This window comes from Chelon labrosus (genome assembly GCF_963514085.1).
Source record: "Chelon labrosus genome assembly, chromosome: 9".
NCBI lineage: Eukaryota > Metazoa > Chordata > Actinopteri > Mugiliformes > Mugilidae > Chelon > Chelon labrosus.
In genome coordinates, this window is record NC_140359.1 from 13354850 (window position 1) to 13382266 (window position 27417).

Genomic DNA, 27417 nt, shown 5'->3' on the forward strand with positions numbered 1-27417 from the left:
TTTAAAAATTAAAAGTGTTGTTTTTATGGTAAATAAAAATACTCAGTTGCAGACTAGTTCATTATTCAAGATTTATTGAACATTTAAGATGTAATATACAGAAATAATTTATAAATTAAATGAATTAGAAAGGGATTTACAAAAACAATAATAGTTAATGAAAACATAATTTAAAAATACATCAATGAATTCATCAATACTGGAATTCAGAAATCTATTAGAAAATGGAGACTTAAAATATTAAAAAGAACACATGTTCGTGTTCAGTATTGTAATGACAAACTATAGGAAATATTTAAAGTGTGTGATACACAAGATCTTTAGGTGTAGAGATAATCTGTGTTGTAGCAAAATTTGTATGATGAACATAGACTTTGACGTCAATGCCGTGTTAGTGTGAAACTGTGCCCCTTCAAAAAAAATGCAAACCTCTAAATTCATGCTCTACGTTCTAAACTATGGCCTCTTTTTTAACTACTTTTTTGTAGTAGTAAAACACATTATTAAGTACTGTATAAATGCTGGTGAATTACTTTCACTGTACTTAGAGAACCATATGAATCTCACAATTGTAATCAGTGCAGTTCTGTGAAAGATATTTCTAAAGTCTCTAACGGATCGCTTAACCAGGAGCTGGTGGTGGCTTTCAACAACACAAAAAGAGGTCAGTGTCAGCTGATATCTGATGTATTTCTTTACTAAGTCAGAAGGAGGCTGTTCAGTGTTTTATTATATGATAAATTCACTGATCTTCACTTTAAGATGTAATAGTGCAGTATTACATCTTAAAGTGCAATACTTAATGTATTACACAGTATGTATTCCCAGTGGATAAGGGAACATTCCCTGAAATTTCTTTCTTTTTTTTTTTTCTTTTTTCAAAAATAACCTACAACTTTTCGTGAACATTTAGTATAGCTTCAGGCTACAAAACGTTTATCTAAGGTTCCTATTATAAACAGCCTACACTGTTCCCTGGAGGTTCCAGTACGTGTAAGCGTCAGTCAACACCGAACATTACTGCTTGCTGGGTGTCATATGGATTCTAATCTAGTAAAATCGTACTAGATTAGGGTTTTGTATCCTTCAAGTCACGAAAAGTTTCTGTAAAAGGTACAACAAAAACAATAGCCTACATTGTTCCCTGAAGGTTCCAGTTTGTGTAACCGGGAACGTCAAAGGATACTGCTTGCTAGGTATCATATATAAATATGGACAGTCTAGTACAGTTTTAAAGTCCATGTTTTCTTAATGCATATCAGTGATCAAGTTTATAATGGCCACACAATAAACTGTAATTCAGAGGCCTAGTGTGTAAGGACTGAATGTCCAGTGTAGCCTAATTTATACATAATAAATAAATAAAATAAAGCTAGTCGTTAAATTCTTTTTTAATTTCTGATTTTATGACCTTTGACACTGAATGATTTTAAGGGGTTTCAAATTATTCGCTGTAAATTTTAGGTGTTTTGTCTAGCTACTTGTAGTGAGCATTTTAAGGAGGAATTAGTGGCGTTTTAAGGGATTCTTCTCTGCAACATTCTCGGCAATATTATTTATCTGGTCATGCAAATACAAAAATAAATAAATAAATAAATAAAAAATAAAAAATCAGTTTCTATGCATTTTCTCTCTTCCACAATAGTATTATCCTCCAGAGGGCTCTGTTTGCTTTTGAATGAAAGCACTGGACAACCCCTGTTACATCTTTCCCACGGTGGATGGCAGTAGAGTCTTGTGGTGGTCTTTCTTAGGGCGTGCTCTATCCTGCAGCCTATAGCCATGCGACATGGTTGCCTTTTGAGAAACAACACATAACAAAAACGCATAAAAGCGATCGGGCGGATCTCTTTTAAGATCTCTTACACCGTGTACGCATTTTGTAGCCTTCGTGCGCCGCGATGCCTTCCATTAAAAGCCTTACGTTCACATACGACGCGCTGAACGAGAACGGGACGTTTTCGGAGGGGGACACCATAACAGGAGCCGTAATCCTGGTCCTGTCGAAGGAATGCAGAGTTGGAAGCCTGGTCGTTAAAGCCAAGGGAGACGCAGACGTGCGTTGGACGAAAAAGCAGGGCGAACACACCCATACCTACTCATCGCACATGAGATATTTTAAACTGAAGCAGTTTTTTATCCAAGAGGGTAGGTAATGCCGAGAGGCGTCTTGTCAGCCATGCATGCCTTATGCAACTCAGCTGACATGGTGGTCCAGGCCTTCGTCCCTGATTTGTTTTTATGTCCAGTGATGGCCATGACATAAACTACAAATAAAATTTACTTGACTCTACTAGAGAATGGACATGGGCCTTCTGAGGGTGTCCTGTGGTGTCTGGCAACAGGATGTTGTTCGTGGGGGCCTTTGCATCCTATGGGTTGAGGGGAGGTTCCTATGTGGATCAGGCTTGTTCCAGTGCATCCCACAGATACGCTGTTTTTTGTTTGTTTGTTTGTTTGTTTTTTTGAGTTGTTCCTAAACCGTTTGTGTGTGTGTGTGTGTGTGTGTGTGTGTGTTCTTGTGTCAGGCTGCATCTTGCAGGGGATGGCTGCTGCCATCAAACTTTTAGGTCAGAGTTAAAAACACATTTATTCAGGCTGGCATTTCACACGTAGCCACTAACTGGGACTGTTGCTCCTTTATGTTACAGTTGTGTTTTAATTTTGTTTTACTAGTAGTATTGCTTTTATTCTTGTTTTTACATTTTGAATGCACTTTGTGCACCTTTTTGCGGTGCAGCTGTGTCTTAATTATGTTTTAGTAATATTGCTTTTGTTCTTGTTTTTAACCTGGAAAGCACCTTGTGCACCATTGGGTGCTGGAAGGTGCTATACAAATAAATATTGATTGATTGATTGATTGATCAAGGAGTGTCATTGCACTTTAAAGTGTTTTTTCTACATTGCGTCATCACTGTGAATCTGACCCTGCTGTTAGTATTAATGTTTCAACTTTTCTTTTTCAGATACAGTTTTGCCCCAAGGCAACCATATCTACAAATTCAGAATTACATTACCAGGAGTGTAAGTACAGTGAGACGTGTATTGATTCTCGCCAGCACCAGCAAGTTAGATAAAATGTTAACTAATATTCATATTATGTAATCTACATGGTTTCCACTTGCAGAAGCATGCCTTCATCCTTCAAGGGAAGTCACGGAAAGATTGTCTACCAGTTGGAGGTGAAACTGTCCCGGAGCTGGAGGTCAGATTGGACGGAAAAAAAGGAAATCAAATTTGTCTCCAAGTCCATTACAAATATGCACTCCCTGATGGTGGGTGAACTATTTAGCTGCACATACATTTTGTAAGGCAACTTTACGCTGGATGCAACTCTTGGCTGCAACCCTTGTTGCATATAGAAGAAAGAGACTCATCCAGACCACATTCTTGTTTGGTTTTAGTTCTTTCCACATACAGAGTTTTGTTACTAGTCTTCTGAAGTGTTGACATGTCCAACTCTGAAACTCATCAACACAATATGATGGAAATGATAGGCTGTTTAATTAACAGACATTAAAAAAAAAAATGATATTGTTTGTGTAAAATATAACATCTAGCCACTTCAAACCATGCATCATACTGTGGATGGTGAAAGTGGATGAAAAGTCATTGTTTTCCCTCTTTTGTCGCATTTTAGTCACAAAAAGTTGGTTCAGCAGACAAAGACATGGGACTTTTCTCCAAAGGACACGTACACATGGATGTCACTCTTGACAAGAGCGCTTATGCAGCAGGTAGTAACATTCCTATTCACTTGCAGTAGGTTCAAGTTATGTAAAGAAATCTTCTGTTTGATCCAGATACTGCAAACCATTTATTGTTTTGTAATGCGTGTCACAGCAAAGATTTCATAATAACCTTCTTGTTATTTCCACATTTTGGTCAGGCAGCATTTTCACAAGCTTTAACATTGAGGTAATAATGGGGTTTGGTTTAGCATTTCTTGTAACATGAGTAAGTTTTGCTAAACAGGTGTAACAACATTTTATCTTCTTAGTCTTTATACACTATAATAGACTTTGTGGAACGTTCTGTCTTACATAGTTCTTGAATTAAAATCTGTGAAAACTAATTTAATATGTTGTGTTGTTTTGCAGGTGAAACAGCCGTGATTGTTGCAAAAGTCAACAATTCTTCATCTAGTCAGATGACACCCAAATTTAGTTTAATCCGAGATGTTGTGTATTATGCCAACGGCAATACCAAGCTTGAGAACAAAGTTTGCCACAAAGTGGTTGACAACTGCATTAAACCCCACACAGAGGTGGAGGTCAGGTGTCCGATGCAGATTCCTTCTGACGAGATCCTGACAATTCAGAATTGTGAGATTATCTCAGTAGAGTACCATATAAAGGTTTGTAACATTATAACAATGACTTTACAGACATTGTCAATAACGTAAATGTTAACAAGGATTTTTCAAGTTAACTGTGACTGTCAAATGTTCTTGTTTCTCTCTTCTATGTTAAATGTAAAGCACCGTGTATTAATGAAGCATATATGTTTTCTCTCAGGTGTATCTGGACATCAGCTTTGCTTTTGATCCAGAGGTTGTGTTTCCAGTGGTCATTGTACCTCCTGACTATCAGAACGACATAGTTGGTGCTGCTGGGGGCCCAACCAACAGTTACTTCCCTCCTCCTGTAGTGTTTACAGGTCCTTATCCTGTATCACCATTTTCGGGCAGTAATGGATACCCAGGAGTCCAAAGCCCACCAATGTATGCTGGTCCACAAGGTGTTTACCCTTCTTTTCCAACACACATGAGTGGAGGCTACAGTAACCCAGTTCCACAGGTGCCTCCTCCATATGGATCCGCATATTCATCCCCATCGTCGTCCAGGGTGCTCCACCCTCCACCACCTGCCCCGCAGTTTCACCCCCCGTCAGAAACACCACAGTTTCACCCTCCCCCATCTGCCCCAGAGATCCAACCACCTCCTTCTTATCAACCCCCAACAGTTCCTGCACACAGCCCGCTGCCCTCTGCACCTGTGATGAATACAGACTTCCTGTCTCAAGACTTTTTGTCTCAGACGGATGAAGGTCCTCCATCATATTCACTCCTTTTCCCGTCCTCTACTACTGATAACTCTGATGCAAAATAACTGGAAGAATGCTTTAAGGTCAAACCAGACTGTTAGTAAAGAAGTAGGATGCTATTAAATACTTGAAAGATACATTAAGTCAAAATGTGACGTTAGCTGAACTAAACTATATGTTTGAGTGTCAAACTGTTTAGGAAAGTATGTATTCATGCATGTGTAAGCGCATATGTTGCCATTTTTTTTATGCAAATTACTGAAAAGTTACTCATCAGGATACACTGTTTAAATGCCTTGTTCAATGTTCAAAGTGTCCTTTTCATACACTATTAATTCTGCTACTAATATACCTCACTCTTTTGTTCAAAGGCTGTGAAAATTAACCAGGAACATAGGGACATACCAAAAGAAACCCAAAACTTTTTTATATATTTGTTATTAACACCAAGAGGTCAAATATTGTCTTACACCTTGTAGTCTTTGAAACTGAACACAGGACAACTACTTTTGTCAGTGTTTTGCAGCTCTATTGGGGTTCGTAGAGTGGTGTGACAGCTCACACCTGGAACTGAACATCAACAAAACCAAGGTTCCTATAGAACATAAGTGCTGATCCAGGCACCTGTCAACATACGTTTTATCACATTAGACAACATTAGGCCACTTCTTTGTGGTACCTAATAAAGCGATTGTGCTCAGGTGGACGTTTCAGACCACATTTGACCCTGATTTGACCTGAAAATGTTGCCTTGATCCTCTCTGATTGCCTGGTGAAAACGAGATGCTTCTAAACCCTACTGGGACGCAGTTTAAATGCACTCTAAAGAATAAAGCAAGGTGACAGTAAATTCAACTTAAATAAATATGCAATTTCAATACAAACATTTAAGTTTGCAGCATCTATTTGTTTAACTAAGTAACCAACTTTATTCATCTAGTTAAACCAAGTCGAAAATAAAAAAATGATCCATACTCATTTTCATGAGTATTTTGAATGGATAACGGTGCAACAGCTCAACAAGACACAAATATCAAGGTGGCATTATGCAAACTTTTATCCTGAAACTCAAAAGATGCGTGGGCGTGGTCTCTAATGAACCAGACGAGAGGCTCCAGGTGCAGCCAATTTGGGAAGCTGAGACACGCTGTCTGCTCGCAGAGAACGCTGCTGTTTGCTTAGTTTGAACTTTCACGTCTTCAGTCTGAAGAGTTTGGAACTGCTTATTATTGTGTACCCGGATTGCTACGCTGCCAAAGACGTCAGGTCCTGTCGGAGGCTTCTTGCTGGACGTCGTGGGGGCATATTTGACGCGGCACCGGTGGCTGCTGTTGCTGCTTGAAAGGTAAGCTCGGCTGCCATTTTAGCATTTCGTTAGCGTCAAGAGCTAAGTTAACTTACTGCCGTTTGACTGATTGATTCTGACTTGTTGCTCGAATCTGATTATGAAGTAGTTTTTTAGAAGTCTTTCACCGAATCTGGGTAATAGCATACATTTTTGCAATGAATTGGTGCTGTAAAATTTGCAAATATGAAACTCCCAGAAAGACTGAGCTTTTAAAACACTACAGGCTACGGCACATGCATGGTGGGCAATTTTTGCCGTGTCTCCATTGGGAATGCTATTGCTCTTTCAAAACATGGGCCAGCCTTAAATCACACATGACAAGAAGTCATACATCTTATAAAACAACACAAGTTAATGATGTCCTGTCTTTTAAATGTCCATGTTGTACCCTAAGCACCATCACCACAGAGAGGGAGTACTTTGAACATATTGGCCGTCACTTAAAAAAACAAGAAACCGTCACATGTGTGTTTGAAAATTGCCATTTCAAAACCAACATATATGGTACATTTGCCTCTCATAGGACACGGAAACACACACCTCACTCACTGGATGACTTCAAGCCTGAGCTCTTACACAGGTATGTGAATCCTGTTAATGCAGGGGATGATCCTGCTGATGAGGAAGATGTTGAGTGTGGAGAGAGTTATGATGAAGAAAGAAAAGAATTGCCTAACATAATTGAAGCTAATCTTGCCCACCTCTTTCTGAAATTGGAAAGCATATCTAATGTGCCCAAGCAGTGTATTGATGAGATGGTGGAAGAACTAAACTTTATTTCAAGTTCAGCATCAGGTCCGATCATGAAAGGAATTTTGCAGTCATGCTTAGAGAAGCATAAATGTGAACTTGATGATTCTGTGATCACTGACATGGTAACAGAACTCTGTGGATCCAACCCCATCAGCCAAGCATTGAGGAGTGATGGCCCTCTGTCGACCGCCTACAAGAGAAATACATATTATAAGGAAAATTTCTCTGTGGTGGAGCCAGTTGAGTATGTGCTTAATTCCCAGGAGCATAAAAGCTTCCAGTATGTACCTATTCTGAAGTCATTATCTGAGATTTTTAAGAAGAAGGAAATGCAGGATTTCCTCATGAACAGTGATAAAAAAGCACTGAACACAGAAAATACAGAAACTCAGTACACAACATTTTATGATGGTACTCACTTTAAAGCGAACAAATTATTCTCTGAAAATAATCCGGCAATAGCTCTCAATTTATATGTGGATGAATTTGAAGTGTGCAATCCACTTGGAACTTCGAGAAAAAAGCACAAAATCACTGCTGTCTATTGGGTTCTTGCGAATGTCCCACCATTGCTCCGGTCTTCACTGACCTCAATATTTTTAGCCATTCTTTGCAAAGCTGAGGACATAAAACAATATGGATATGATGCTGTGTTAGAGCCACTTCTCAAAGATCTTGGTAGTCTTGAGGAGGACGGACTTTACATTCCCTCTCTTGGTAGACGAGTTAAAGGTACTGTCTCTTCTGTCATTGCAGACAACCTGGGTGCTCATTCCATCGGTGGATTTGTTGAATGTTTTTCAAGTTCATACATATGTCGATGGTGTCTTGGAGAACGCGCCAAATTTCAAGAATGTGAGGTTCGAACAGGAACATTTCCTCCCAGGACCAAAGAAGGCCACACAGTTCACGTTCAAACTGCACAGGTGAGTGGGTGCCATAGCTATGGAGTAAAGCGGCTGTGTCCACTAACAGAAAAACTAAAACATTTTGACGTTATTTCAGGCTACCCCCCGGATTTGTTGCATGATCTTTTTGAAGGCATTGTACCAAAAGAATTAGCATTGTGTATAGATACCTTCATTAAGAACAAATATTTCACTCTTATAGAACTGAATAAATTTATTGCAGAGTTTCCATACAGGTGGACAGATAAGAAGGATGCACCACAACCAGTACCCCTTAGTTTTGCTGTTAAAAAAACTGTTGGTGGGAATGCTCATGAAAATTGGGCTTTGCTGCGACTCCTTCCTTTCATTATTGGCACAAGGATACCACTGGGTCACCCAACATGGCAGGTTCTTCTCAACCTCAAGGACATAGTTGAACTTGTTGTAGCCCCTGTCCATACAGATGAGACAATTTGTTTCTTGGACAGTAAGATATCAGAGCATCGGCACAGATTCTGTGAAGCTTTCCCTGGTCAAACACTAATTCCAAAGCACCATTTCATAGAACATTATCCTCAGTTGATAAAGGCTTTTGGACCACTTGTGTCACTGTGGACGATGCGGTTTGAGGCTAAACATAGCTTCTTTAAACGTGTTGTCAGACATGTACACTCTTTCCGCAACATTCTTCTGTCTCTCTCAGTGAAGCATCAGATGATGATTGCGTATCATCTTCATGACAGTAAGGTTCTCCAACCTTCATTGCAGGTGACCAAACTGTCAGAGGTAGATTTGACTGTGCTGAGAGAGGACATCAAGGGAGCAGTGGAAGCCAAGTACCCTGGTAAGTCATGTATTCACTTGGCTAACACAGTGTGTTACAGTGGCACTAAATATGCCACTGGAATGATCTTGGCTAATGGTTCAACTGGTGGCCTTCCAGATTTTGGAGAGCTAATTCAGGTTGTAGTTGTTGATGGTAAACCTGGATTTATTGTGAAATGTTTCCATGCTTGGTTTATTGAGCACCTTGGCAGCTATGAGCTGGAGAATACAAGTACTATTAAAGTTCTTGATCCAGCTCAGTTGTCTGATATATTCCCTTTAACAGCATACACCATTGCAGGGAAGCGTATGGTCACTCTGAAGCGATACATCTACTTGCCATAGATGGCTTGGTGATAGCTTGTGTGTCACATTTGCTGGATTTGTAGTCAAGGCTTTGGCACGATGATAAAATTATTATTATTTTTTTTTTATCACATTCTGTTTGTTGCTTCTGCCATTTTCTGTTCTTGATATTTCCATAGAATGACCCAAATGTGTTTCCTTCTGTTGCTGCTTTTAGATTTCAAAATGGGTCTCAAAACTACATAACTATCTCAAATTGTGCAAAGTACATCTGGGGCACATTTAAAGGGAAACTTCGGTTTATTTCAACCTGTCTTCGATTGTCATAAATGTGCTTTGTGTGACTAGTGACGTGAAAATATTTAGCTGTTATCTAGATACAGTCGGGACGCTGCTACTAGCTTCACACCTGTTACAATGTAAGTGAACAGGCATACTTTTACGGGCAAAGTTAGTCCACTAAACAAGCTTTTTTTCCACCAAGACCGCCTCACATTGTTAGTATAAATGTAAATGTATAGTATAAAACCACATGTAAATGTGTTGTGTTAGCCTACCTGTTACCCGGCACAGCTTTCATCCAACTTTCATACAGACGAGTGGAGGTAATTATCTCAAACATGAACAGTAAACAAAGACGTCTTAAAACGGGTAACCTAACACAACACATTTCCATGTGGTTTCTATATGTTCTCTGACATTTATACTAACAATGTGAGGTGGCCTTGGTGGGGGAAAAAAAACATGTTTAGTGGACGAAATTTGCCTGTGAAAGTATGCCCGTTCACTTTCATTGTAACGGGTCTGAAGTTACTAGCTGTGCCCCGGCTGTATTTACACAATGGCTAACATGACGACTAATATTTTCATGTAACTAGTCACATGAAGCACATTTATGACGATGGGAGACGGGTTGAAGTAAACCGAAGTTTCCCTTTAAAGTAATGGCTAACTTTACAATAAGACTCAGTGATTATTCTCCTGCTCAGATAAGTCCAGTGTAATTCTTCAATCCACTGGCTCAATAATCAAAAATATCCAATTTCAAAAAGAAATAAACTACTCAATCACTTTTACCTTTGGTCAGCATAGCACTTCAATTGTTTGGAAAAACTACAAGTAGTGTTTTGTGGATTAAAACACTATTACCTTATTTCATGCAAGTGTATTTCTGGTTCAGATTCACATTGTTGTCAGGATATTTTTCTCACACTGTCGTTGTGTTATCTAGATACAGAAAAACAAGATGGCAGATGTCACAAGAAACAAGCAATCTCGAGACAGAGGAGAACGTGGTACGAACTCTCATTGTGCTCAATAGCATACAGTATGTTGTTAACCTATGTTCTGCAAATTTGACACATTTTTACAAGAGAAAGATATGATGCAGATAATAAGAACGTATTTGCTGTTTTTTTTCCTCTTTATGCATTACATTTTCAGGAAATATTTCCCCTGCTGAAAGAATGCTGAATGCAATATACAACGAGGAAATGGATGTTACTGATTTTGATGTTCCTGGTATGTTGTAATCCTTAATGAGGTTCTGCTAATATCATGGCTCAGAAAAATGTAAAATGTATGCCAAACAAAACCTCAGGCCTGAGATGTTTACAATGTTCACATATTATGTCAGATCTACATAATGTCTTTTCTTTTACAGATGTTCAAACGCGTCCGAATAAACCTGCTGCACTTCGTGTCATTCTTCAAGACCATATGATTGACAAGCTTGTACTGCCTTGTGGAATACCGGAGACAGTGGATGAGCTACAGTCTATTGTGCAACAGAAATATAGTTTGGAGCCAGGGAAGTTTACCTTACATTACAAGGATGTTGATTTTGGAGGGGAGTTTTTTTCTCTTGCATCAACAAAAGATCTTAAAGACAAAGACACAATTAAGGTTGTCCATATTGTTGAACTCTCCTCAATAGTTGTAACTGACCTGGATAGTTCCAACACAAGTGCAGCCAGCAGCTCCACTAGACCTGCCAGTACTACTTCATCTGATTCCAGTGATACAGTGATCCTGTCATCACCTGATCATGGGACTCTGCGCTCAAAGTGTTGGCCCTCTGAATTTCCAATACCACGTTTCCGCAATGACACAGAACTTGTGCTAGCAGCAGGCAACGAAGCTTTTAATAAAGATGGATGTCCACTCAGCTCTAATGCCATCCTGCCAGACATCCTTGAGAGATTAGCTGAAAACATTTTTGAGTATGTTGCATATCCTACAAGCGCGCAGTTTGCGAATGTAGCAGAAGCATTAATTCGAAAACATCCATGCCTGAAGGAACCAGGGTCCTACAATGGATGTTATGGATGGCAGCAAAGACTGAAATTTAAAATGGGCAATTACAGGTCTAAACTTAGGGGTCTTGGGTGCCCTGAGGTTGATGTTAACTCCCTCCGAAAAAAGAGAGCCACTGAGAAGACTCCTGCAAAGAACGTGAAGAAAGCTCGGAAGGGTGAGGCAAACTACCTGCCTCCTCCTCCTCAAGGGGAAACAGAAGAAAGCCTTGAACAAGAAAGACTGGAGCTTCTAAGTGAGGTAAAGAAGAGAAATAATTCCCAGATCATCAATGACAAAATGGAAAAGACCTTTTCCATTCGGAGACAAGAAGTTGTCACCCTGGCCCCACCTGTCAGTGACTTGAAGGAACGGTGGCCTGCTCTATTTCTCCCAGCACAGGTTAATGCTGTTTTTCTTTTATTTTGTTGTATTTGGAATACACAATTAAGCAGGAGTGTGGTTTCAACTGAGTAATAGGTTAATTCAGATATCTTGTATACCATGTTTTATTTTGTGTCATACAGATCAAGGAAGAATATAAAAGAATCACCACTGCCAATCTGGAGTCAATTTTCATGGCGAATCTGGACCAGTGCATACCAAGCTTGATGGCATTGGTGATGTCAAGAGGAGGGGCTGCCAAATATAAGATCCAGAAAATCATGGAACTTCTGAAGGTGCATGGTTTGATATTTACAATAGGAGACACTAAATTAACCACTGTTAAAAATGCATCTATTTGACCTTTTTTTCTTTTTTGAATTCTCTATCAGAACAACACAGTTGAAATTCGCAGAGAGGTTGCCATTCGCTGCTTGGTGGTCTATCTTGGGGAAAACGAGGATGATCTTTTCGAATATGTGGTAGGTAAAACCGAATATCCATGCAACACCTTTCCCATTGTGACACAACGCAGCTCATTGACATGCTTGATTGTCTGATAAATTGGTCGTTAGACATTTCTATCTTGGAGTGAAATTGAAGTTATGAACTTTAAGCAAAATTTAACTTTCCTTTCATGCTGTCTTTGTCAATCACTCTCCTGTATCTGTCTCTCTCTTAAGCGCATGTCCCGAATGGAAATGCGGTAAAACAGGTTTTCCTTGTCTCCAGAGCACTGTTATAGAATTTGCCTTCCACTATGGTAACCCTCATGCTGTCCTCAGGTCAAGGAAGGAAAGGAGGATGAAGGAGGGAAATGAGTAAGGGAGGATGGAAAAAAGGAGGGAGGGAAGAAAGAGGTAGAAAAGAAAAAGGTAACGAAGGAGGGAAGAAAGTTAAGAGAGAATGGAAAGGGGAAAGACGTAACAAAGGAGGACGAAGGTAGGAAGTAGTGGAAGAAGGAAGGTAAAAAGAGAAATGGAGCGAGGAAGGCAGGGGAAGGAAAAGGAAGGAGGGAGGGACGGAGGAAAGAAGGAACAGTAAAAATATATGGAGTCAATTTGACGTGAGAAGACAACACGAGGGTTAAAAAAAAGTAAAAGCAAACATAGGTAGCTAGGGGTCGAGTTTGCCAGCTTAATGACAATGAATACTGACATGTGTTTCTCATATTCTTGCATTCAGGATTCTGAGGGCCAAAGTGGAGACCTTGAGAGTCGGGTCATGAAGATCCTAGTCACCAAAGGCGGCACAGCATCTCATCCAGCCACTGCGACCATCATGATAGAGGGCACAGAAGTCCTGCAGGGGCTGGATGTACCAAGGGCCTGTGCTCTGCTGATGGGCCTCATCTATGCCCTCAATCTGAGCTACCCACGAGAGCTGAAGTACACTTGTGAGGTATTTCAGAAGGTATTCCTGAAATTAGATGGTCAGAAAAGCAGCCCAAAAGTCACATCTCTAAAGCAAAAGCTGCTAGGAAAAGCCTTTGAGCCTCATGACTGAAAATCAAACATGGACACCTCATTTGTGCTGTGATGGACTTGCTGTTCCAGTTGTTCTTTCTAGATTACGTGGTTAAATGTCATCCAGCTTGCATCTGAGATGGTTGCTGCTTGTGTTATTCCAGTCTTTGAAGTTGATTGTCGTTGATTGAGAGCTGGAATATTGTGGACTGTATTCTTTTCAGCTGACCCAGAATGTTAACTGTTTTTGATGGCGCTTGTCAGCGATATTTGCATTTGGATCCACAACCATAAAGGCATAGTTCATGAGTTTGCCAAAAAAAGTTAGTTAATGAAAATGTACGTTTTATCCTTGGTCACAATTGTGACTGGTGGGAAACAGCATAGTCAAACCCATTTACCCATCAGAAAAACTTAAACAGGTGCAACATATAACACCTAGGCACACACACACACACACACACACACACACACACAAAAAGGGAAACTTTGGTTTATTTTAACCTGTCATGTGTGCTTCATGTGACTAGTGACGTGAAAATATTAGTTGTCATGGTAGTCGTTGCCTAGATACAGACAGGGTGCAGCTACTAGCTTCAGACCTGTTAAAACCTAAGTGAACGGGCATACTTTCACGGGCAAAGTTAGTCCACTAAACAAACTTTTTTTCCACCAAGACCGCCTCACATCGTTAGTATAAATGTCAGAGAACATAATAGAAACCACATGGAAATGTGTCGTGTTAGCTTACCCGTTTTAAGCCATCTTTGTTTACATGTTTGTTTGAGCTAATTACCTCCACTCGTCTGCATGGTATTTGTATGGCAATCAATGAAAGCTGCACCGGATGACGGGTAAGCTAACACAACACATTTCCATGTGGTTTCTATGTTCTCTGACATTTATACTAACAATGTGTCGGCAATATTTGCACTTATATCGAATCCTCAACCATGCATAGTTGATGAGTTTGCCAAAATGTAGAACTGTTCTTTTACCTCTGAGGGTCACAGTGTTTTGACATCACTGCCGCAACGTACTACTGTTAGGTCTGTTACAGATGAATGATGTCAAAAGTTTAAAGGATGTTCACAAAATAAAGTATTTGAATTGTAAATTGTGGTTCTTGTTTATTATTTACCCCAACTTGAGTAAAATGAGTTGCATATACTATAATAAGTATGTTTACTTTTTGCATGGACATTTCTGAGTAGAAAACATTCACTAAATAAAGTTAGAACAACTTAAATTTGAATGATGAGATGACAACCTATTTAAGTAAGCACTACTTGATTTAGCTCTTGGATATATATAAAAATCATGGTCATTGTACTTGATTTTATCTTGTAGTAATAACGTATATCAAGTACAATCAACGTGAAAATTCAAGTAGTATATACAAAAAATCAATTAGATTCAACTTAATACAGCTTTAGATTTGTGTGGCTATTTAAGTTCGCCTTACGATGCTGGACTAGTACTGATTACTAAATTAACACTGAAGTTAGGACAACTCAAAAAGATCTATGCAAAAAGTAAACATACCTTTTTGAGTAAACTCAGTACATTCTTTTTTAGAGTGTGTGTGTGGAAGTTACCAAATATGGTTCCTTGCCTCATAAATGGTTAAGCAGAACACCAGACAACTACTTCTGTCAGTGTTTTGCACTTGATTTGTTTTAATGTTCACTAACTGCAAAGTGTTTTCTCTGACTCAGACTTGAATAAAGATCAATAAAGTTCCTCTGTGAGTCTTTCAGTGTGAGTATACCTGAAAATGAGTAAACCTGTGTCATTTGAGTTGTCATCCTGCACTGACTTGGATTGCTTAAAATAATGCTGTCAACATTTCTCAACTGACACGTTATAGCCAGTTCAGCTTAATACCAGTTTCTGCATTAATCTGATGCAGAAGCTAGGCAACATAGCAGATCCCTACTAGACAGTGCGCAGACCTTATGACTGTTTATCCATCTCCACGATTTTCGGATTGATTGTTTTGGATCAATACAGATAAAACACATCTTAACGGTTCAGCGAAAGATTCAGTCACGATTGTTGAAAGTTAAGCAGGACTTGGAAAGTGAAGAAGGAAGTAGAAACAAAAAATTAACCTTGGCAAAAAAGATTATTATTTGACTGGTGTTACAGAGCGAGCCAGACTGACTAGCACACAAATAGAAATGGCTAGCACCGGTGCAGGATACGCGTGTGGGGAGCACACAATTAGAAATGGCTCGCACCTGTGCAGGCTGCGTGCGTGCGGCATCCAGGTCCCGCAGTACTACTCTAATTGGGCATTAACGGTAGTCCTTAAACTCAGATCGCTAAAACAGTAACCTGCAAATGAGTGAACCTGTATCACCTGAGTTGTCATCATACAATGACTTGGACTGCTTAAAGAATGCTGTCAACATTTTTTAAATTGCACATACGGGGCAATATTATTTTTTATGATGTCGGGCGGAGTCAGACGTAGTTTTATAAACCAGAGAATTGTCAGCAGGATTACTGTTGGGGGCAAAAAAAGCAAACAGCATGTCACCGATAAAGGACTTCAATCTGACTTATGAAGCGCTTAACGAAGAAATCACTTTCTCTGCAGGAGATACTATTGTAGGCACGGCTACTTTAAATTTGTCAAAAGACATCAAAATCAAAAGCTTTCTGATAAAAGCCAAAGGGGATGCGAACGTTCACTGGTCAGAAGGAAACGGAGATGACGATATAACCTACAGTGCACACAGGAGATATTTCAAAATGGAAGAATACTTAGTGGCAGAAAATGATAAAGGTAAGACAAAGAAATGACACCTTGTAGTAATTAGCAATCTGGAGAAAGTTTGTTGTACTCTACATTATGGACGTTGTTTGAAAAGATAGCTGTTTTATCTGTATTGTTGTATTCATTTTGCCTTTAATAGCTTATTGGCACAATTAACTGATAAACGTTACCAAGAACTTCGCAATTCTTGAGTGCTTTTTATACAGTAAAAGTTCACGAATACACTTATGTAATGTGTTGGCCCGTGTACAAAGCCAAAGTAAATTCATTCAGCGACTCGTAAGTGCGACTACCCTCTTTACTGGAATATTTGGTTTCTTCCGTGGGGGAAGAAACCATTGACTGCATATAAAACATGGACAATGGGACAAACAAACCCACAAACCGTCCGTGACGTCACCCATTGGCTTCTAGCAGCGGGAATGAAGCTCGGACCTGTTACGGAATCCTGGTATTGGGAGAGAAACTCAGGACTTGGCACAGGTTTATGTAAAAACAATTTACCAAAACCTGACTGAAGACCTGAAACGTGTCTGTTTTAATTAGGGGGTGGATCTGTCTAATACGTGTGCTTTGCTTCTCTTGGAGAGAAAAAAAAAAAAAAAGAAATAAAAAATGAAGCTGATAATTCAAATATGAGAATGTGGGTGGGGGTGGTCGTTGGGGTGGGCCTAATGACGTCCAGCTGTTAAACACGCCCTCTCAATTCGCCCACCAGCTTGCTACGGCCACCATGTTAAGATAAGTGCTACTCTCTGTTGACATAACTTTAAGAGCGCTATTTATAGCTTGTGGTACCTTGGTAAGATAGCAGTTGTAGATTTAGCATAATATAAAAGGACTGCGTCAGGAATTCAGTAAATCAGTACATGGCCGAGTGTAGTCTGAATTAATAAACATTATATTACTTTATACAATTTCTCCTCAAATACATAGCAACGACCATAATCTGTCACTTTCTAGAGTGAACTACTTGTAAAATGTCAATTTTAGACAGAATATTAAATTCACATTTTGATTCCCCGATGGTCACAGTTTACATTATCGTCTAACTTTACTGACCAACATTTCAACATCAACGTCATGTCTGGATCTATGCTGTAATATGAGATTAATTTTAATATAACTGAACACACCTCAAACCTTTCAAAGGTCAAACCGACCAAGTTTGTCATTAATGTTGATACCATAACGTCATAAAGACATAAATATCACCTACTTTACGTGGTGGATTAATATTTCCCAACCATATTAATTTATGAAGCATCATCACTTTTCACTATATTTAGTTTTGACTGAGGTGCCAGTTTGATAACCATGGCGAGCTCCCATTAGCCTCCCATTAGCCTCGTTACCACAACCAGTTTGTAAATAGACCTCAGACCCGGAGGTTGCCGCCTGGAAGAAGCCTGTGTTTGTTTACACATTTCATAGGAAACGGGACTGCTGTTAAATCGTTTCTGGTAACCACAGTGTGAGATGTAACCAATCACACTTCACGCGGCGAAGACTGTGGAGGAACACAAGTGCCAGCTAATGCCAATCAGTAACTTAATTGTGTAATACATATTGGCATTACTTATCATACTAACAGTGATTTTTTTTTTAACAATAACTAAAAAATAGTTGCAGAATAGTTAATTATTCAACATTTAGTAAAAAGGGTTTTAAAAAAAACAATTAGTTAATGAAAATGTAATTTAAAAATACATCAATAAATCAACCAATACTGGAATTCTATTATCTATTAGAAAATGCTATTTAAAGCCATCTTCTTTTCAGAATTGCATTTCTATTTCCTGAATGCTTCTCCTTTTACTATTAGCTTTTTCAAAAACATATTCCGTTCAATATTGTGATGACAAACTATAGTAAATATTTAAAGTGGGACACACAAGAGCTTTAGGTGTAGAGATAATCTGTGTTGTAGCGAAATTTGGATGATGAATGTAGACTTTGACGACAAACCCCTAAATCTATCCCTTACATTCTAAATTATGACTACTTTTTTTATAAAAACACATTATCAAGTATTGTATGAATGTTGGTGAATTAATTTCACTATACGGAGAACCATAGGAATAGTTTTAATTTCAGTTCCGTGAAGGCTCTGACATTTCTAAAGTCTCTAACGGATGACTTAATCATAACTACTTTTGCAGGCACTGTTCTTCCCAAAGGTTTCCATCAGTTTAAGTTCAGGTTTCAAATCCCAAAGGGGTAAGTGGAAATATTTTGCTACTAGCATTTGCTTCTGCGTTATTGCTGTTGCAAATACATTAATTCCTGTGCTGCTTCTACCCTACAGGAACCTGCCATCATCCTTCAAGGGGCGTCATGGATCTATTACCTACATGCTTGAAGCAAAAATATCCAGGAGCTGGAGGTTGCCTTCAAAAACACAAAAAGAGATCAATTTTGTTTCAAAGACCTTCCTACACGTTAATCAAGTAATGGTAAGTGTGTCACTTGTCATAAATATGATACTTTAAAAGTAGCTTGTAGATTCTATAGTGGAAAATATTTAAGGCAGTAAGTTGCATGATGAAAAGAAAACTGGGATAATGAGGGAATGTCTCGTCTCGTCTCGTCTTCTTCCGCTTATCCGGATCCGGGTCACAGGGGCAGCAGCCTCGCGATCTCGTTCTTTTGGTCATTACCCAAAGTTCATGACAATAGGTGAGGGTTGGAACGTAGATCAATCGGTAAATTGAGAGCTTCGCCTTGCAGCTTAGCTTTCTCTTTACCACGACAGACATCACTGCAGATGCCGCTCAGATCCGCCTATTGATCTCCTGCTCCATCTTCACCCTCACTTGTGAACTCCTCCACTTGAGGCAACAACTCCTCCCTGATCTGGAGTGGGCAATCCACCTTTTTCCAACTGAGGACCATGGCCTCAGACTTGGTGGTGCTGTTTCTCATCCCAGGCGCTTCACACTTGGCTGCGAACAAGAGCTGGAGGTCGTTGTTCAATGAAGCTAGGAGGACCACATCATCCGCAAAAAGCAGTGACGAGATCCTCTGATCACTGAACCCAACACCTTTCCCTACATGGCTGCACCTAGAAATTCTGTCCATAAAAGTTATGAATAGAACCGGGGCTGCCCGGTGAAGGGTAGCCCTGGTGGAGTCCAACCCTCACCAGGAACAGGTCCGACTTACTATCCGCTACGCGGACCAATCTCGCACTCTTTTGTTTGAGGGACTGAATGGCCCTTAGCAAGGGGCCATCTACCCCATGCTCCCGGAGGTTCGGGGATTACCTCCGCGACCAGTACCAGCGACCTTGTGGCCGCAACTCGCAGCAGTCGCCTCAACAATGGCAGAGGGGAACATGGCCCATTCAGATTCAGTGTTCCCCAATGCCTCCAGGATGTGGTTGAAGCTCTGCTAATTGAGGAAATGGGTTGAGTAAAATGCTCTAAAATAATCTAATAAAATGTGTTTGTATGATTTTTGTTTTTACAGTGTCCACAGGCTGGTTCAGTGACTAAAGAGATAGGGACTTTCTCCAAAGCACAAGTTCAGTTGTTTGCTACTACTAGCAAGAAGGTCTGCTCTCCAGGTAAAGCACTGCACATTAATAACACAACCAAATGTTGACACAGGATACTGTCAGCTGATATCTGATGTATTTCTTTACTAACTCACAAGGGGGCTGTCAATGTTTCTCATATGTTCATGAAGATGTTGTAAAAATGTGCTATTATTTATATGTGGTTATATTAAAATTGTTGCATACTCAATTGTTGTGATTTGTTTTTGAAAGGTGACACATTGTCTGTTGTTGCCAAAATCGGCAACTCTTCTTCCAAAAATGTGAAGCCCAAATTCAAATTAGTGCAGAGAACAGTGTACCGCGCATCTGGCTCCACAAACAGCAGTGAAAAAATTCTAGCCAAAGCGGTTGGTGACACTATCAAGCCAAGCTCAGAGAAAAGAGTCTCCTGCCAGCTGACAGTTCCTGCTGATGCCATTCACAGTATCCATAACTGTGAAATCCTCGCAGTAGAATATTACGTCAAGGTATGTAACAACATGGTATCAATACGTGAACTCAGAAAGAATTAATTGCTTTCCTTGACAAACACTTGTGTTTTAATCAAACAGAAACACACACTGATCAACATCATCATAATCACTGGTCAAGTGAAGGGTGCTGATTATGTCATTCTCATTACACCTGTCAGTGGGCAGGATATATTAGGCAGTTAGACAGCAAGTGAACATTTTGTCCTCAGATTTGACATTTTAGAAACAGGAAAAATGGGAAAGTGGAAGGATGTCAGACTTTGACAAGGGCCAAACTGTAATGGCTGGATGACTGAGTGTGCACATCCCTTACCTGAGGAAGACATGGCACCAGGATGCAGGCATTGGGGTTGGGTTTGGTCTGCGACAATGTTCATGTGGTGGTACATATCAAAGTAACATCCACATAAATGTCAGGACCCAGGTTTCCAGAAGAATATTACATTGTAATTAGATCATCAGTGTTATTCAGTGTTAATGTTGTGACTGATTGGTAAACACTACAACAAAATAGCCCAGCAGCTTATAAAAACACAGTGTAGGACGATAATTATGTTTATCTGCCAACTAAATTGACTTAATGAATAGTTCCATATGTGGCACTTGGATTCTGATTATTACTAGCCCAACTTTATTTAGATTTTCTCTTTGTCTTTTAGGTATCTGCGGACATCAGTTTTGCCTTTGACCCAAAAGTGGTGTTTCCACTGGCCGTCGTTCCATCTGGCCCAGTTGCCATGCACCTTGGTGAGGCTGCAGGGCCTTACCCACACGGAGCTATTGGGGCTCAAAGTTACAGTGACTTCCCTCCCACCAGTTACCCAGCTGGACTACCTAGTGCTAACGAATACCCACCACCATACCCCCCTCCGCCTGCAAACATAGGAAGTGGCTACAGTAACCAGTGGCCACAAAATCTTGCTTCATCCGGGTTTTCAGCTGGAGCTCCCATGCCATCTTTGGTGCAGCCTCCAGCCATTACAGTTCCACCACAGTTCGAACAGGACGAAGAACCTCCGTCCTACATGACCCTTTACCCACCTTCTTATGATACTCTTCACAGTGGGTCGGAGCACAAAAGCTGAAACTGAAGTTCAAACACAACCCAAAAAGTATGAGCTAACATATTATCAGACTATTTGTTATCCAGTCTATCATATATTTGCTCCTTTAACCCATTATGGGGAGAGGAACCATATATGGTAACTTCAGCACACATTTCAAATTACGTCCCTGTGTCTCTCAGTGATGTTGAGAAGCATGTGATTTTCACCCAGACAGTCAGAGAACATCAAGGCAACATTCTCCAGTCAAATCAGGGTCAAATGTGGTCTGTAACGTCCACCTCTGAATGAAAGCTGAGTATATAACAGCTTTATTAGGTAACTTGAAGGCCCGGCCTAATGTTGTCTAATGTGATAACGTGTATGTTGACAAGTGCCTGAATCAGCAATAATGTTCTAATGGTCTAAATACATATTTACATTTGTTTACCACTTAAGGACAAGGAGCCATATATGGTTAATTCACTGATCTTGATCTTCTACAGGAAAATTTTAATTTTTCACAAAAGCAAAAAAGTCTTCTTATGCCGTGCAATAACACTAATCCAAATATTTCAATGAGTGCCCTATAAAGGGTTTAAGAATGAACATGGAGTTTGTGTCTGTGCTAGTGTCATTAAGTTTACTGTTCATTAAAAACTTATTTTCACTTGGTTCCTTACTTTTATTTCAAATCTTTATGGATTTATGGACATGCACAAGCTGTTAATTTCTTCTACATGCAAGGTTAACATTTACCAATGTGGAAACCAGCAGATACAATTTTAAAAGGTCAGCAAGCCACAATGGTTAACCTTGATCTTTTTGGCTTCTTTTAATCACATTGTTTGTGTTGCATCAGGACAGAGAAAAACATCATGTGATCACTTAAGTCCCCTGCGCCCCTCCTTCCCCAAAAAGCTGTCCTATTCCTCACAGTAACAGTTGGGGCAATCCTATTCAACCATTTTCTCCTTATAACAGATTTATGCTCTTTAAAACTAATTAGTAGTCCATGGGGTTGCAGCACAGTGGTTGTAAATAGTTTTCTTGCCAGCCGTAGTGGTAAACAGGAACTTTTTGGGGGGTTGTGTGTATCAGGAAAACAGTAACCATATGCAAAACCAGAATGAGCCCAGTCTGAACTGTGGTCCACAGGGATTTTTTCTTACAGAACCAGTTGCAACCATTAGTTTGCAGCTCATACAGTTCAGACGTAAATGCCACAAAACCACTGGACTTTTGTGTTTATAAGGCCTATACTGACCATCTACTGTAGTTACAGGTGGAAAGTAGGAAAAAGGTATGGCAAGAGTTTACATTTTAACAACCTGTAAAAGTGATCTTCAAGGGATTTTAACTGATTTGACTGAGCTACAACGTTGTCAGTGTGAACTGTTATACACTTCTACTAAGAAATATGCATTTCCCCTTTAAGAAGTTGTAGAAGGATTACGGGGTGCCCCTGTTCATCCATCCACCGATGGATGCTCGGATGGAGATTGCATGAAGTTTCGTTCCCTCCCACATGCTGCTTTTGGTAAATAGATACAAGCATCACGTCAGGGAGAGCACATCTAAACTAACAGTGCCTGCTGCCACCGCCATGGGAAGACAACTTCTGTGTGTCTGTTTGCTTGTCGCCGTCGTTTTTAAAGGTAAAAGTTTCGACCAAAGTCGCTAGGTCCTCTAGCAAACAGCCTAGTAACGGTTTCTCGCTGGTGTTCGTTTATTTTCCTGACGAGAGCACACCGATTTCGGATACAGAAAATGCCCAGTAGTGTTAATAGTATCAAAATGTCTATAATGTCAACCCTTCGAGTAGTTGCAGTTTGACGTATTATACTGTCGAAATAGTTTGCGAAAGTTTAACAATATTAACAGGTGCTAGGTCCGTGTCGCTACGACAAACTTCACCTGTTACTTTACGTTTTACACCACAGCCATTTAGCTAGCTGTTAGCTGTTACCTAGCTACAGGCAGTTTAACCACTTAAAGGTCAAACTGGTTCTTAAGTAAAGTTAACTTGCTTTTTTTTTTTTTTTTTTTTTTGCTTCAGTTTTACTGTATATAGAGATAAATGTCAAAAGTCTCCATAATGATGGAGATCTCATGTCCTGTCATGCATAACAATTAGCATAACAAGTATTGATAAGTGGTATTATGGTGCATCGTTCACAACTCAGCAACGCTAGGTCAATAACTAATGTATTTTCTTCGATGAGAAATTTCCATTAAATGTCATTATATATTGTAAATTAAGTACATTAAGTACAGTCCTGTGGTTCCAAATTTGGCTTTTATAAATGTATTTATTTGTTTTTACAACTTTTGCAGCAAAGACGAACCCACTTTTATGCTCTCTTCACAGAAGTGCCTGGCTTTAAGATTCGGAACAAGCTGCTGGGTAAATGTCTGCAGGTGCAAGAAGGGACACTGGGTGGTAAAGTGTCACTGGGGGAATGCAGCCCGTATTCGCCTTTTCAGGAATGGCGCTGGCTCCCAGAGAGCCAGGCGCTCAGCAGTCACCACACCCGAGAGTGTCTGACTGCACCGGGAGAGCAGTATGAAGGGGTCTATCTGCAGCCCTGCGTCTTCAGAGCTGGAAGCGGCAAGGGCGGTGGTGGAGAGGCAGCGGAGGGTATGAGCAGTGAGGCAAGCAGCCAGGCGTGGGCCTGCTCCAAGAAAGGCCACCTCACTTTGTTAGGGAGAGGGTTGCACCTTAGCGCCACACAAGAATCCACTTTGGTCTTTCTTTCAAGGGAACATAAGCAGGTAACAACATTTTAGAGAGGGAATAGAAAGCCATTCAGAAATGTATGCATAGTGTAGATTACTTTTTTTTTTAATGATTTTCTTTTGACTCCCCTTTTTCTCAAGCAGGGCAGCAGGTGGCGGACACTTGATAACCAGACGATGTGCAACGGGAGAGACAGCGCACACAACCAAAACCAACCTCACCATTATCGGGGAGAATCGTTGAAACCAAGTGATGACCCCGATATGAGCAGAAAAGCTGAAACATGTAAGGACCCCACTTGCAGTAATAATAGTAATAATAGTAGTAGTAGTAATAATAGTTGATAAGAGAAACACACATTTCCCAAAAAAACTAGGTATGTGATCTTGCCAGGGCACAAGTGTTTACTTGCAGAGAATTGGTACTGGCTTTAGGTATCCTTCTAAGTATCATCTAGGTATCATCTAAGAGTATATCGTGCTGCTTCTTTATTTGTATTTTTTGTTAGAAACAGCTAATGGTTGTTGTCCTGAAACTCCAAGCAAGGGCAGTTTTCAAAACTCTGTGTTCATGCATGGTTAAAATGAAGACTAGCATGATTTATGTCAGGTTTTTTTTTTGCATAAATTTGCATAAACAAATTTAGTCTTTGCTACTGCAGATGGAGAAGGGCAACTACTCTTGGCTAAAAGGATAGAAAATGTCACATTCCAGCCACAGAAAATATATAAAACCTAGATATTCAGTCTGGTCATCGCTAATAAGTTTGCTTGTTGACCTGCTTCTTTTTTACCCCTCTCTAGTGGAAGGTATAATGATCACTGACATCACAGAACCATATCCTGGAAGAGATGTGACGTATTCGTCCTCAAGCACCAAATCCCCCGCAGATCCCACTATGGTTTTTTTCAGCATGGACTACGGTAAGTTTTTACATCTGTAATCGATGATTTTATCAGTAGAAATACTTGATTTCACGGCACTGATTTAGAACCATTTTCCATATTCAACATAAATGCAGCTTCTTTCTTCCTCCACTAGGTGGAGATAGATGCATGTGAGGTGAAGCAAAGGTTGCGATGCATGTGTTGTAATGTTTGTAAAGAGGCGTTTATGTACGGTCTCTTGAGTATTGAGAGAAATTAAATGTGTGGACAATAATGATCATTTAGGAATAAAAAATATGAGCTGAAATGTGGGTTATTTAAAATCAACGATGTATGTCTAATGTCAATGTTTACAGGGATGAGCTGGAAGATAACCATGCTGGTACTCAGCTCTTTGGCTCTGGTTCTGGGGACTGTGATTCTTATTCTCAATGTCTACTCTAATAGGTGAGTGACTAAATACACACACAAACACATGTACACACAGTAGATTTTGTAATTTGAAAATCATTGGATTCATTCATTCATTCTATTTTGAGTTAATTGTTTATCCAGTAAAATAGCCAAAGTTTTAGTAAGCAGAAGTGAACTATTTGAAAACATCACTAGTCTCTGTTGACTTGTGATGGACATTTGACCACATTTCTGTGAAAAAGAGAATGTAACAAAGAAGAAGACCTGCCAACTTGGAGGTACTAGCTTATACCAGAAAATCTCACAGGGGGAGAATATTTAAGAAACTCTGGGATACGCACTTCGGCTCAAAGTGAAAAGTTATGGTCGCCTCATTTATACTCCTTTTTTCTGCCCTGCTGTGTCAGACGGAAGAAGGTGGTGTGCGTTCTGAAGTCGTACACTCCAAGACCAGAGGCGAGTGTGTCTGGATCCCCAGTTCCCAGCGAAAGAGCCCGGCTGACGGAGCACGCCATGCGCCTCCCCCAGTCTACCCCCACTTTACAACGAGGAGAAATCCTGATTGAGTGGAAGGATGGCACTATTACTCCACTGTACGAGGCCTGAAGGTTGTACTGTTTATGCAGATGTTGTTGTGGGTGTGTAAGCACTGCGGTTTCTTGTGCAAGGGTAGGCATGCAATCTTCTGAAAGTGACGGAAAGAAAGTTTATAGTGAAGAGAAAAATGAGTGAAACAGAAGTCAAAATAATGTCACATTTTCTGATCGGTTTTGTGGTTGGTAGAGAAAATAGTGTACTCTTAGCTGAACTCTGAAAAGCTATACTAAATCACGTCAATGGCGTACTCTGGAAATGAAGTGAAATGTTCATGGCTATAAGTCAGGTTGTCTGACAAGAATAGAAAAAAGTGAAGCATGAACTGGACTCAAGTTTTCAAAGGTATGGAGTCTGAATGTCTTTCGGATGAAAGGACTGTAAAATGAAAGCATTCAGATGTAGTTTGTAGACTTGCTATAAGTACCATTTAAGGGCTCAACAAAGAAACCACGACAAGTCTTTAGTTGGATAAATACTTAGGAACTAATCTTTGTTTGCCAAGGCCTAAGCTTTGTTACAGATGACACAGATGATGATGGACACAGTTGTGCTCACTCCTCAGCTCAGCTTGAATCTAAAAAACTTAGGAGGTCTACGGGCAGATTTTGACACAGTGTCACTTAACTTCCTGATCCTGAGACTTAAACACATTTTAGGCTTCTTCAGGAAGATGTAGTTGCAGATGCAATGCAGCTTTGTTGTGTTGTGGTGCAGCTGCTCTTAGATGTTTAACAAAAGTTGTTGTTGTAACATTTCAGGTTTCTTTAGCTTTTGGTTAAGGTGTTTCAGAGGAAAGTCTTGAGAAAGTGTTAAAACCTGTTCATTTTGATATTGCATTTAATACTTTACATACATAAAGTTTCATCAACTTTGACCCAGCAGATGAGCACTTTTAGGACTTCTCATCCAAAATAGATCATCGTGAAAATATTTTAACTTGTTTAATTTTTATGTGGAATTGTGGTTGGACTACTAATGGTTGTGATACATTGCGGTACATTTGTTAGACTTTGACGTAAAACAGTGAATTAGCCAATAAAATACGACGTACACCTGAGTTGTGTTTGTTTCTGTGTATACAAAGAAGAGTGTTTATTTTTTTGCAACAGCCCACTTCCAATGGTTTAATATTATTCTCATTGAGCCAGAAATGAAATTATGCCTGTCACTGATAGTTTGTAGGGAGGCTACTATCACAGACATGGTAAGTTTACGATGATTGTGGTGAGAGTTAAAGTAAACATGCCGCTTCCCAGTGGCACGGAAACGTCCCAGCAGGCGGCATCTGTCTACAGAAGAAAACCAAAGGCTGTTTTGCTGTTATTTGGGGAGAGGCCTGGGTGTTGCTGGGCAGGTTCATTTGATCCTTTAAGCAGTAATAAGTAAATGCATGTTTAGACAAAACACTGCCAGTGGGAATAAACCTGGATTAACATCTAAAACTTCCTTCTTGTCAAAAGAGCATTTTAAACCAAGTTCATCTTTCTGTTTTCTTTTAATGGACTTCTTTACCCCCAGAGAAAGTAACACCAGTCCTACTGCTCACATCCTGCCTTTCCTGCTGGTAGTGTTTATACTAATGAGAGGGCGCTAAACACACAGC

At 39.9% G+C, this 27417-nt stretch overlaps 4 protein-coding genes across 8 annotated transcripts; all 4 read left to right on the forward strand.

The window, feature by feature from the left end:
• Positions 1-1660: 1660 nt before the first annotated feature.
• LOC311493089 (arrestin domain-containing protein 3-like) lies at positions 1661-5858 on the forward strand. Its single transcript, XM_084551628.1, has 6 exons — positions 1661-2148; positions 2967-3024; positions 3128-3275; positions 3641-3737; positions 4101-4357; positions 4518-5858. The coding sequence occupies exons 1-6, from the start codon at positions 1902-1904 to the stop codon at positions 5109-5111; spliced, it is 1401 nt and encodes a 466-aa protein (XP_084407754.1). The 5' UTR covers positions 1661-1901; the 3' UTR covers positions 5112-5858.
• A 276-nt stretch (positions 5859-6134) lies between these two features.
• On the forward strand, positions 6135-15251 carry LOC311493296 (sterile alpha motif domain-containing protein 3-like). 5 transcript variants are annotated; one of them, XM_084551877.1, is made up of 10 exons: positions 6135-6391; positions 6918-6974; positions 7904-8073; positions 8806-8881; positions 10400-10463; positions 10612-10689; positions 10832-11865; positions 11991-12143; positions 12240-12329; positions 13033-15251. In XM_084551877.1, exons 5-10 carry the CDS (start codon positions 10415-10417, stop codon positions 13351-13353), a joined length of 1725 nt encoding a protein of 574 aa, XP_084408003.1. In that variant the 5' UTR covers positions 6135-6391; positions 6918-6974; positions 7904-8073; positions 8806-8881; positions 10400-10414; the 3' UTR covers positions 13354-15251. The 5 variants fall into 5 exon arrangements, with proteins under 5 accessions (XP_084408003.1, XP_084408002.1, XP_084408001.1 ...); XM_084551876.1 differs by having other exon boundaries at positions 6135-6974; positions 10400-10495; XM_084551875.1 differs by having other exon boundaries at positions 7904-8881; positions 10400-10495.
• A 580-nt stretch (positions 15252-15831) lies between these two features.
• LOC311493195 (arrestin domain-containing protein 3-like) lies at positions 15832-21218 on the forward strand (the record flags this gene model as incomplete). The annotated part of the gene is made up of 6 exons (XM_084551756.1): positions 15832-16107; positions 18261-18318; positions 18407-18554; positions 19570-19666; positions 19871-20127; positions 20793-21218. The coding sequence occupies exons 1-6, from the start codon at positions 15852-15854 to the stop codon at positions 21216-21218; spliced, it is 1242 nt and encodes a 413-aa protein (XP_084407882.1). The 5' UTR covers positions 15832-15851.
• Positions 21219-22436: 1218 nt separating this feature from the next.
• On the forward strand, positions 22437-26931 carry LOC311493262 (uncharacterized protein). The gene is made up of 6 exons (XM_084551823.1): positions 22437-22834; positions 23548-23951; positions 24057-24201; positions 24720-24839; positions 25160-25250; positions 25625-26931. The coding sequence occupies exons 1-6, from the start codon at positions 22705-22707 to the stop codon at positions 25821-25823; spliced, it is 1089 nt and encodes a 362-aa protein (XP_084407949.1). The 5' UTR covers positions 22437-22704; the 3' UTR covers positions 25824-26931.
• The last annotated feature ends 486 nt before the right edge of the window (positions 26932-27417 follow it).